The 13,163-nt window shown below is 36.7% G+C and overlaps 1 protein-coding gene across 3 annotated transcripts in view; it reads right to left on the bottom strand.

The window, feature by feature from the left end:
- Positions 1-11,987: 11,987 nt before the first annotated feature.
- The window catches only part of POT1 (protection of telomeres 1), a 68,207-nt gene continuing 67,031 nt past the window's right edge, over positions 11,988-13,163 (bottom strand). For all 3 annotated transcript variants that reach the window (XM_023513228.1, XM_003789772.3, XM_023513229.1), the window contains one exon: positions 11,988-12,825. In XM_023513228.1, coding sequence (XP_023368996.1) covers positions 12,713-12,825 — 113 coding nt within the window. In that variant the 3' untranslated portion in view covers positions 11,988-12,712. The remainder of the gene's footprint in view (positions 12,826-13,163) is intronic.

The following is a 13,163-nucleotide window of genomic DNA, read 5'->3' as shown; positions in this document are numbered from 1 at the left end:
TAGGAGGAAAAGGAAGTCTGGTATTTAAAACAAAGCTGCAGATCATCTTTGTCATTTTGGCGAAATTTAAAGGCCAGATTTATTTGCATTTGAAATACAAAAATAAAGGTTTCTCAAATCTTGAGAAGAGTTTTCTGTTGACCTTTATGAAAATGCCTCATACTAATTCTATAAAAGACAATATCTTGATCTTTCACAAAACCTAGTAAACTTTCCAAAAGCTTTAATTCTTACAAAAGTTCAATACAAAAGACAAGTGCTTAATAATGCTTCAAAGGAGGAAACACTGAAGCTTGAAGCAAAAGCAGCCCAATGATATGGAGTATTTATAGTAGATGACAGGATAGGTTAATGCCAGAACAACAAAATATTTCAGTACATTTCACTTTTGTCACAGTTACAAGAGCATCCTGGTCTGATGGATATTCCCATTCTTATCCAGACTCTACACCTACAGTTATTCCACATGTTCTTGATGATTATAGTGGATTATGAATTATTGTTTCATAGCAGATATTCAGGCATATACATTGAACAAAGGAACAATAGACTCTTCTAAATGAACCATGTAAATAACTCAGTAAAAATCATTGCCTAGGAAAACTTTCATGAAGAGATCAGAACTTTGGGATCAAAGGTCTCTGAACACATTTGAATTAATTTCTAATTTTTAACGTTGAGACAAATACTGGCTTTCCAATGGACACTTTTTTTTTTTTAGTCTACTTGTCTAAAACAAGACAAGAACAAGGGCAATTTGGTTCAAATGTAATGCAAGATTAATCTCACAGAACTTTATTTCTGACTTATAACTTTACTCAGATTTATTTGAGATAAAAAATTGTTGCTTGTCAAAGAGATATGGATAGCAGCTAAACATACAAAACCGACAGTGTTTAGATTGTGACATTCTCCCTCACACTCAAGACTCCAAGGTTATGCACCTGACACAAAGTCAGTATTTCTGGTTGTTGAAGTCTGAAGCACATAATTCATGTAGGAAGTTGCTTTAGCATCCAAATGCCCTCAATACATCCCTTTCTCCTTTTGAAATCAATTTCAAATGAACTTCCAATGAAGGAATAAACAAATCCAAGTATACAACTTACATTTGCTCAAAGTGAATAAAATAGAAAAATTTAAGTATTACGAAAAGATCTACCGTACAGATTATAAGTCTTAAGTGGCCTATTGCCAAAAGAAATGTCAATTTCTTCGGTTATTTCCAGTGTGTTATTTTCTCTGTAGCATGATTCTGGTATCTATTTAAGGGTTTAGCAAAATTCGGTCATTAAAGCGTAATTACCTATTTCACAACTGAAAGAAGCAGCTTGAAGCTCCTGTTAAAACATCTTTTAGTATTACTTGAGTTTTGATTCATTTATAAATTACTAACAAAAATTAACCTTCTCATCACCAAGGGCATAAGAAATAATAAATTCTGTTTAATTTGAAGCTTAAGAGAAATGTACATTATTTATTTCACATGATGTGAACTTAAAATTATCAATGGTTTCCTTGAATTATACATTACATCTAGAAACCCAGTGGAATCAAGAAAGATTTTCCAGTGATAATTGTAAATTGATGCTTAATCTAGTTAACCTTTAAATAGAACTCTTTAGCATAATTAAAAATGACAGATCATACATGGTGTGCTTTATTGGATATAGGTTAATTGATTTTATACAAATTTTGATAGCTGAAGCATTAATAAAGTAGGTATAAAAGGGTTTTTTCCGCTTTTGTTATCAATTCTCCATGGAGATATTTCATTCAGTTTTTAAATAACACCTCTTTTAATTGCAAAATGGAAATGCCAGAAAACAGTTTGCTGTCTTTTATTAGTTTCCCCCCTTAGAGGCTAGCGGCGTGTTGTGAAGATTACCATAAATGCTGGGATGTGATTTTCTCAAGCTGCTTAAGGAAAGCCTTTCATTGTGGTTGAGTATCTCTCCATCTTTGCAGAGTACAGTGATTGACATGTTACAAACTTGTGTCAAGCTTTTAGTCTGACTATAAATTGACACAGGTGCCCTACAGGATTCTGGAAACCATAGACGACGGGTCTAAAACAGGAAATAAAGAGACACCCAAATCCCACCAGCTATGTAATCTTTGTTAGTGGTCTACGGTTTCTGCCTGAAATTTCTGGCAGGCCAGTGAGGCACACCCTGTCCCGTGTGCTGTCACCTTCCTCCTTCTCAGAGAGTGCCTGGGATAAGGTAAGAGCTCAGGGAGATTTGCTTATTAGATAAATGCAAACACACATGCTGAAAGGAGGTCGGATTATTTATATGTATATTTTTTCATGTAACAATAAATAAGAGTGTTTTATGTCTTAAATATTCTTCTAAAACAGGATATTTGAATGTTGTTCATTCAAATATTGCTTTTGTATAATTACATTATAAAATTATAATCCATTATAATTCGTCCAGTATATTCCTTTTCTATAGTCAGCTATTTATCAATCAGTATTTTGGAACATTATGGTGTTCCCACTGTTTTTAAATGGCCTTTTTGTTTTTACATGATGGTCATTCTCAATTTTTCATAGGTCATACATGTAAAAGAGGAAAAAACGACTCAGAGAGGAACAGTTTTTAACAAGCTTTTCTTTGTGCCAGTAAGCAACTTTCCAAAAAAGTTCAGCTGCTAATAGTAATATCTGAAGGTGTTTTTTAAATCTATCTTCAGAAAAATTTATTTTTTATCTTCATATATAAAAATACAAATTAATTTGTATTTCTTTATTAGTGAAATTGAGAGTTGACAGGTGGACACATTAGTTTCTCTGGGCAAAACTGAACAAAAAATCATTGAATCAAACATCAGAATTGGGGAGGGGGGGTCTTAAAATTCCCCTGGTTCACCAATTTGTAATCTAAATTTTTGAACTATTGGGAGACTTCAAAGAGCAAAGGGCAGAAATTGGAGTTCTTAATTATTTTTGATATTTCAAAAAGCTTAAAAAGTTGTACAATGAGAGAAATCTTCATCAATTTCTTGCCTTTGCTTAGGATCATATTAGTTTAGTTATAGCAAATCCAACACTGGTTATATTAAACAGAGCCAAAGCTTTTGTTACTATTTATAGTTGTTTTTAATAAATAAAATGAGAAATAAATATCTATTTCATAAAATTTTACTTATAAAAGGTGAAAAGTGAAACCTTTCAAACTCATCAGTGGTGAAAACTTAGAAACAAACGGTCTGTTTTATAGATGCAGGTCCAGGGAAGTGACTTGCTCAGAACTAAACGAATTAGTGTGAAGGCTGGGACTGGATCTCCAGTTTGCTGACTCCCAGCAGGTGAGGCCTGAGGGGTGAATCCTGGAGCCTTTTCACACCTGTGCTCAGGAACCTCTGACAGTCTTCTATTTTCAATAAGATGTCACTCAGATTTTATACTAATTTTAAATATTGATAACATGAAGTAGTATGTTTTTCCAGATTGAATTGCATTTTAAGAAGGCTTAAGACCTTAAACCAAAGAACTCAAGCTCTTCCAAGAGGGATTCAACCTCTCACTAGGTGTTCTTTTGGCAGAGGAATTTCTGTTAGTGAGCCTATGGCTAAGGCAAGTATGAGGTGAATTTTTTTTTTTTTTAAACTTTGCAAGAGAGCATTGATCTATTTAGAGTGGAGCTAAAGGAATCATGTAATGAATGTTTGCAGAGTTGGCTTCTCTCATAAGGGAAGTAACTGGGTTGGGCCATGGTTCAATCCCGGCTGCCATTATGCTGGAGTGTGGGATTGTTCTCAATGGTTTGCTTTATCACTGTCTGAGGATCACCAAGTGTAGTGTCATAAAGACTGAGGAATACATTAAAGTCAGGTTTCAGTAAACTCAAAGTCCCTAGTATGTGTTCTATTATAAGAACTGAATCCTATTTTCTGTGGCAGATAAATTATGGTATGTGTCACATGTCCCCGTTGTGATCTTAAGGTAGGAAGTATTTTGCAAGTTCGCTGCTTTTGAATAGATATCAGTTATGGTCTGCGGAACCATAAAATAAGAATTAAAATATTTCACCAAATATCCCAGCATATAAAATGCATTTTGATTTGCATTTAGATTTAACGAAAACCACAGGGACTCAACACTAGCTGTGTATTACACCATTACTCTTTGTTTAAATCTCCATTATAAGAAGAGGAGACAGGTATATTAAGAGTTGTATAAGCTCATTCCAAAATTAGATCCTACCAAATATTAACAAAAACTTTTGCTGATCATTGTAGGAAACAACTAATGGCTAGTCAATATAACACATACTTTTGAGTGATAAAAGCATTGGAAAATCTATAGTTTTAATTTGTACTTCTTTTTAATTGACTCCAGTGAAGAAACTGAAGACATTTTCACAAACTGACTACCCTGCAAAACAATTTATCCATAAATTTTATAAATGACTTTTTCTTCCTTTCTGACATTATTTCTGAGTTTGTTTTTTCAGAAAAAAAATCTCATCCTTTGTCAGTGGTGCACACTGGTATTTTCAGATTTGTTCTCATGGAGAGTTACTTAATCAAGCTATCTGCTATTTTAAACATCTGCCATACTGGTACATAATGATCGCTGTTGATCTCAAGTTTCCTTTTTTCTCTATATTTTGGCCAAATAGCTTGAGAAAATAGGTGTTGAAATCAAAACCATTGTGATAACCATGGTAGGAGAGGAATATTTGGTCAACTGGTCTAATGATGTCCCCTCATTTCATTCTCATTTTCTTTTTTTAAACACCTTCATTAGTTTTGGCTTGAGTGACCTGTAGTCTGCAGCGGTTTCCCCTTTGTCACCACCCCAGCAAGGCTTGCTGGGATGTTAAGGAACTGGCAAAATAGAGGAGTGGAGTAAATCGTAAATCTTCTTTTTAACAGAATAGCAAGAGAGGATTAGTTTTTGTCACCAAAGCTTACTAACATCTAATCCTGTATAAAGATTTTCCATATGGCAGATTTTAAGTTTTTTTTAATATTGCATTCAGTTCATCTTATCTCCCTGCCCCCGACAATGGCCTTCTAAGGTGTTACAATTCCCAGTTTTCAAAAGAGGTTAACCAACTGGCCTAGGGTTAAACAACAAATTAGCTGTGCTGCCAGGGCTTGAATCCATGCATTGTTTTTTGCAAAAACTGCATCTTTATTTAAAATTATTAAAGGAGTACAAACGGTTTTTATTACATGGATATCTTTATAATGCTTAAGATGGGGCTTTCAGTGTGCTCATCATCTGAATAGTGTTAATTACACCTGATAGGTAAGTTTGACTTCTCCCCTTCCCATTTCTTGATTTCCAGTGACCTCTTTGTGTTATGTGTCCATCCCTTAGCTCCCAATCATTAGAGAACACGTGGGTGTTTGGTTTTCTATTCCTGATACACTTCACTCAGGATCATGGTCTCTAGGTCCATCCTAGCTGCCACAACATGTATTGTTTCATTCCTTCTTATGGTTGTCACTCCACGGTAGATTCCATGCAGTCCTGAGCTAGAATCCAGAGTGACACTTCAGACTGCGCTACTTTTAAAGCTCCCTCCCTAGGTGGTGATAATATGAAATCAAAGTTAAGAACCACCTTGTGGCCCAGATTCTAGACCAAGGTGCTTCAACTTACACATTTTCAGGGCCAGGCAGTTCAAATGCACAATTAAAGCAATCACATACAGACTCCATGCTTCAAATAATATTAAAGAGTGGGTCTGAATCTCTTACCAGAGGAGAAATCAGCTGGGGTCATTGTTAAAAATGCAAATTACTGAGCCTCAACCTCCCAGAATCTGTTTAGTCTATATCAAAATTACCTAGGTTTTATTTTTAAATGCAAATTTATGGGTCCCTCTTTTAGAATCACTTTAGATGCTAATAATTCTAATATTCTCAGATTTTGGAAGAGGTGATCACTTTATTCATTGTAGGAGTATTTACTGAGTATAAACTTCTAGATGCCAGGTAAACAACAGTGATCAAATCAAATCCCTGCCTCTAAAGAGCTCCTGTTCCACTGGGGAAGGAAAACAGAGTATAACAAATAAATGTATGCCAGGTGAACAAATTAATACATATCAGAGATGAGTAAGTACAATGGAGAAACGAAGGCAGGGGTGGAGCAGGATAGGGGCACAGTGGTGTTTTATGTACGTGGGCGGCCTTCCTGATAAAGTCACTTTGGTACAGAGGCTGTCAGGGAGTGAACCATGGAACCGGCTACATGTTAACAGTGCCACTAAAGTAACAACATTAAGCACAAAGGCCCTGTAGCAAGAGTTTGCCTGGAGTGATGGAGAAATAAGGACACCAGTGTTTGGAAAACAGTGAAAGGAGACAAGTGAAGGAAGACATGGGCTTGGTGGTAGGAACTGCTGACACTAGATGGTGATGGCCATGGTGATGGCCATGGTACTCTCCTCTGCAAGATCACAAAACTGGAAAATGTCAGCATCTGCCTTATGATTCAATCCATTAGCACGGCTGCTGCTGATGTAACGTGTGGGTAAACTGGAAGGCAGGAGGGCCAGCTGTGGGGTGATGGCTGTAGTCCAAACAAGAGAAGATGGCCGCCCAACCAGCATGAGAGTAAAGGAAGTGGTAATAAGGAGCCAAATTCTGGACACATTTTCCATGATGTTTCTAGGGGATTGGGTGTGGTGTGGAAAAAAAAAAACAAAAAGAGGAATCAAGGAAAGGAAATGTAATGTCTGGGCATTTAGATCTCATAACATTTGATGTCAACAAAATACCACTCCAACAGATTCCCAGCTGGGCACAGGTGTGAACCTGGTTTGACTTACCACTTAAAGCAGGGTCCTCAAACTTTTAAACAGGGGGCCAGTTCACTGTCCCTCAGACCCTTGGAGGGCCAGACTGCGGGCCCCAGGACGAGTCAGCTGCTAAGTAGGACAGGCAGTGGTGGCAAAAACACCCGGCGGGCCGGGTAAATGTCCTAGGAAGGCTGCATGTAGCCCACGGGCTGTAGTTTGAGGATGCCTGACTTAAAGAATTATCTATGGAGCAGCTAAGGTGAAAAACCGGAGCACACATCTTCCAAATGTTAAATTAAAACCCGCACTTAAAAAAAATTACATTTCAAAAAAAAATTACATTTCAAAAATAGTATTTATCACTTTCCCCCCTGTGGTAATTAGTGCTCATGATAGTTTTTAAATATGCAGATAGTTCAGACTCTTTTCATTATTAAAACAAAACAAATGCCTCACTTAAGAGCCAAACAGTGGAGAGTTAGTGGAAAGTTCCTCTGCTTTATTTTTTCATCTTTGGAACTTACATTCTGCGTCTAGTTTTTGTATCAAGTTTCAATCAAGTGCTACTGATCACATAAACCATTCTGTTTTTCATGTTTAGTATAAAAATTCACCTTGCTGGGCCAGGTGCAGTGGCTCATGTAATCCCAGGGCTTTCGCCCAGGAGGCGAAGGAGGAGGATCACCTGAGGCCAGGAGTTTCAAACCAGCCTGGGCAACATATCACAACACTGTCCCTACAACCAAAACAACAGTCACTGGTGAAGTAGCTCAACTCGGCAAGACTTAAAATTCCAGGACTTTGCCTTCTAATGGAGGATGAAAGTCTGCTGAGAAGTAAGTTCATGTAACAACAAATCAACTTTTACCTGGGAGTTCCAATTTCTTTTTTTCTTTTCTTTTTTTTGAGACAGTCTCATTATGTCACCCTCAATAGAATATCATACCATCACAGCTCACAGCAACCTTAAACTCTTGGGCTTAAGCTATTCTCTTGACTCAGCCTCCCAAGTATCTGGGACCACAGGCCCCCACCATAATGCCTGGCTATTTTTTGGTTGTAGTTGTCGTTGTTTGGCAGGCCCAGGCTGGATTCGAACCTGCCTCCTCCGGTGTATGTGGCTGGGACCCTCACCACTGAGCGACAGGCCCTGAGCCAATGGAGTTCCAATTTCAAAGAACAGAAAAATAATTTTGAAGGTATATAAGAAAAGAAGCTTCAAGGTTGTATATGAAAAGATACTTGTTGGGCTGCTCCTGTGGCTCAAAGGAGTGGGGCGCCAGCCCCATATACCAGAGGTGGCAGGTTCAAACCCAGCCAAGGCCAAAAACTGCAAGAAAAGAAAAAGAAAAAAAGATACTTGTTTAGAAACTGCAACAATATTTGATAGATGATAGGAAGGTTAAAGTTTACACACTCAAAGTCTTCAAAATATTGTGAGCAAATAAATAAAATCAAAGAAACTTTCACACCAGTTAAAATAGCTTTCTTTGGCAATTATGGACTAGATTCTTGGGTAGATTTCAATATAGTCTCCTGAAAAGCAAACTCAAAACAGAGAATAAAAGCAAGGATAAACACACACACACATGCACAATGCCAATGTGACTTCATGGCCTAAATTTCAAGAGGCAAAAAAGCCCAGGAGTTCATTAAATGCTACTAGAGTCTAAAAATAGCAAAGAAATCTCTGAACTACCCATGTTTCACCAGTTGGCACATCTGAGGGAGAGCTCCTATGTACATTGATACATTATCCTTATCATTGTAACCGACGCCTCACACTCCTCAAGCCATCAGATGCAGTCCTGAATGGAAGGGGCATTTATCTTTATGTAAGATGATCATCACTTTCAAGGTCTAACTGATCTCAAATTTCCTAACAGCTTAAATCATAATACTACAGGAAAAAAAGAACACACAGCATTACTGTGTTCCTGACTGCAATATGATCTCACATATCAGAGTACACTAATGAATTCTGGCTTAGTGAGTTCTGATATTATGTCAAACTACTTGAGGGAAAAGACACACCTTATGCCCAGATTTTACTAGCTGACCAGATCCCTTTCTCCTAGAATGGGTAGGAGGTTTAGACATTGTCCAGGGACCCGGAGGAGCTAGCAGAGGAACACATATTTTTATTTTTTCTAAAATAATGACCTAGAACTTTATGAGACTCACCATAGACTTCATAGAGCCTAGTTTTCCTAAAGAAAATCTTCACAAGAAGGCATTCTCCCCCTTTTAACTTTTTTGCAGTAACATTCTTTGCAGAATGATATTTTCAAAGCTTGAAACTATTTTAAAAGTATTGTATCTTGGCAGAATCCTATTCTGTCTTAGGGAGTCTGGACAAGTCTCCAAATTGATTACCTGAGAATCTCCAGGAGATATAATGAAAACAGGTTCCAGGATCTCCAGATTTATTTAAAAAGGAAATAACACCATACAAAATATAGACTAAAGTGATAAAAATAATAACGTATTATGAATAATTATAAGGTAATAAAACAGAAAACAAAAGACACATTCTTATAAAAATATGAAATTCCAAAATTGACATAATAATAAAGCACTTAAATACACAAAAACCCACAACTGAGACAGAGAGTGAAATAATCAGAGAATGACCCAGTAAAAAATTACGTACGCTGAGTAATGACAAGCAATGTATTTCCCCATGTATTGACACAAAGAAAATAAAGTTCACTCTATAAAGTGACAAAAGCAGCAGAACTACATAACATGATGCTATTTGAAGATTTATATATACATGCACTCACATGCTGAGATGTCTGGAAAATTATACACCAAACTGTTCGAAGTGGTTTCTTCTGGGGTCCTAATTAGGGCAGGGATTAGTTCCAACTTTACAAATTCTACGTTGTTTCCAATTCTTACTAGTATATATTACTTAAAACAACATTGAGAATTATCAGAAATTTTTTTTGCCCAGATAACTAAGTGCAGAAGAAAATTGTCTGGATTGAAAGCTACCAGTAGTAATACATTCATGCTTTGTTTCTGAAACAGGACGGTAGTCCTCTAGAAAGTGGTCAGGGGAAAGACTGCAGCCCATTCCTGTGACCTGCAAGAAGCCAGCACAGGGGCTGTGAAACCTGGGCTGCCAGTGCCCCGCAGTGTGAGGACAGTTTTCTCAGAGACATTTTCAGCTTCTGCTCCATCGACACGTCTTCTTATATTCATTTAGAACAGCTCCCAATGTGCAGCGTAACCAGGGATACAATGAGGGCTGACACACTATGTCCTGGCACATATATTTCCCTCAAATGAAGCAGTGCAGTTGCAGGTGGCCACAGAAAGAGCGTGTGAGCAGGTCCTTTTTCATTATTGCTTCTAGATAAGGAATTACAATGGCCTCAGATTTTCTAAGAAGTACATTCTTTTTCTCACACAGAGCAATGCAGGGGCAAGAAGAAATAATCCAGCAGTGCCTAAAAATGGATATTGCAGAAACTGGAAAGTGAGGCAGAGCCTGTATACAAACTACTTTCTTAAATTTATGAAATTTAAAATCTGACAGGAAGATCCTACCAGTATTCACATAAAGGGGGCAACGATCAAATCCAGGCACAATGAAGTACTATTGTTGTTGCTCCAGAAATGGAATTCTAACAATCTGGGTTCCTGACTAGTGCGAGGTTCGAATATACTGCCACCAGATAAACACTAGGTGTTGATGAAACAGCTCTTGTTCAAAACTGAAAATTAAAAAAAAGAAAAAAAGAAAAAGGTAAGGAAAAAGACTCCATAATAAGCCAAAAGGAATCATGACAATATGCAGGTTTATTTAAAAAAAAAATGGAAAAAGAAGAGAAATGAGCTATCATCATAAAACTTCATAGGAAGAGATTTTAAGCTTGGAGATCCCACATGTTCACAGCATGAACCTACAGCACCTTCTGACTCCTACTCTCCAGACTTGGTGCTTCCTGAAGGCAGAAAATAGGGATCTCACCTTTAAATTCCGACCACATCACTGACACTGAAACACACCCATTCAACTGCAGGATTTTAAAACTCTCCCTAGAAAATGTTCTGAATCCAGAGTTTACATTCCCACAAGAGCATCAGTCTCTCTCGTTATCTTAAGCTGGAAAATTGATGATGGTAGACATAGATTGGTAGTTCTGTGCAGAGATGTGCTAATGTACCCAGAAACTAGAATTTAGGCTTGTCGTAAGTAGAGGAAATCAGTTTTTCGATCCTTTTTGCCCATAAGGTGCTAAAAGCCTTTTGATTGTGCAGTAAAACACACTGTATCTTTTACAAGCTATTTCCAATGTTACTTCAGATAGTTAACATAGGACTCATTTGCAGAAAATTCCATGCTAGGTTTTGTTCTAAAATCATTGAATGGGTAACAGTATAGGCTCTGAATAGAGATTACCTGAATTCGAGTACTAATCTAGTATGAAATCACACCCTGAATAAGATAGAGCTTGTCTCTACAAATAAAAAAATAAAACAAAAAGAAAACAAAACCAAAAAAATCAGCCAGGTGTGGTGACATGCCCCTGTAATCTCAGCTTCTTAGGAGGCTGAGGCTGGAAGATTGCCTGGGTCCAGAAGTTTGAGGTTGCAGTGAGTTGTGATGGTGCCATAACACCGTAGCCCTAGCAACAGAGTGAGATCTGGTCTCAAAAAATACCACAAAACTGTGTGAAATTAGTCAGATCATCTTATTGACCAAGTTTTCGTTTTCTTATCAGGAAAATAGGTTGTGGTAAGGTAAGTGCTTTGCTCAGTACTGCTTGGAAACTGCTTCCTGTCCCTTCATAGCTCCACACAGGACAAATGAATGAAACGTGTGAAATAATACCTGCATTTATTGTATTCTTCACTAACACTAAACTAAGCAGACCTGTCATCTCTCAGTCTGCAGCAATAACATACATATATGGATACATACAAATACATACAAATGGGTAGAAAACTGAATATTCATGATTTCAAATTAGAAAAACACTCTCAGGTAAATAGTAGACTATTATACTGACTTAAGGTTTCATTTAATTAGTTAAAACTTGTAATAAAAAATATTTTACATGAGACTATTGAAAAAGGGTCAGTAATTCATTGTAAGTTAAGTCACTAACTCTATACATCTGACTGCTCTATTAGGCTGAGGTGCAATGGAACAACTTCTAATACCACAGGGGGAAAAGAAAAGAAATGATCAAACGAAGCACATAATTCAGGTTGAAAGAAACAGATTTATCCTAAAATGGTCAATATCAGCATTAAAGCAATTTTGCCACATCTACTTAAAGCAAATCACTTTGAGTACCCCGTAGCTCCCTTAGACACACACTTCTCGAAGCAGTGCTATTTAAGCAAATCCTTCTGTATAAAAACCAAACCTGTAACAATTATTTACCTTGCACCCAGTAAAAGCCAAGAGATTTAAGGTAAGGACATTTTCTAATCCCATATCCATGTTAAAATTATCAACTCTGCTCATACAAAAAAAAAAAAAAAAGAAAAGAAAAGAAAAAGGGCAGGAAAATCAGCCCAATTAGGGATGGTGAATGACAGAGAAATCAGTGACTGATAGATGGAAAAACCCATAGGAAAATGATTTTTAGCACAAGGAAACAAAACGTCTTCTCTGTAAAGGGGCTGTAAAGAGTAAAGGCAAAAACACACTTGTTTATTCCGCGTCTCTTTTTCTTGTAGGTCCTGTGAAGCCATCCACCATGCTGGGTATCTGAAGCAACAGGAATACTGTTCACATACTCACAAGAAGAGAACACAATGTCTATTTTCCAAAAACATCTAAAACAGTGGTGGTTCAGACGGAAATGTGGATGATATTTCCAAGATTAAATTTCTCATTTTTATAACAAACTCACAAAAAACCCCCAACTCACATTGTCTAAAATTACAATATTTTGCATATGCTAAATTGAATGGCGATATTAGATAAGATCTTCTGCAACTGTGGTATCAAAAATCTGATAGCAAATTTTCTGTTCCATTCCATTTGTGACATTGTATGACTTGATGAGGCATTCCAACCATGGATATGCATCTACAAATAAAAAAATGGTATTTAATCATTAAAACTAAACAACTCTGAAATATGTATCTAAGCATAATGCTGAGCAAGAAAAATTAACATTTAATTTAGCTTGAAAAGTAAATACATGCCCTTACTAAATTTAACATTAAATATGCTGCAAACACACACTGGATTCATGTTATTATGCAGCATTTGGGACTAGTTTGAATTTTTTTCTTTCCAACAGCAGATAAACATGATTAAATCTGGGATCTTCAAAATGTTTGATAGCAAAGGTCATAAAGAATCTCATCCCCAATTTTTATTCCATTTTTCTTGCTGTATGCTACTGACATCCTTGTTTTTTT

This window comes from Otolemur garnettii, unplaced genomic scaffold (genome assembly GCF_000181295.1).
Source record: "Otolemur garnettii isolate 467f Iridium unplaced genomic scaffold, OtoGar3 scaffold00037, whole genome shotgun sequence".
Classification (NCBI taxonomy): Eukaryota; Metazoa; Chordata; class Mammalia; order Primates; family Galagidae; genus Otolemur; species Otolemur garnettii.
The sequence above is the reverse complement of the archived record's forward strand: the minus strand, read 5'-3'. Positions and strand labels throughout refer to the sequence as shown.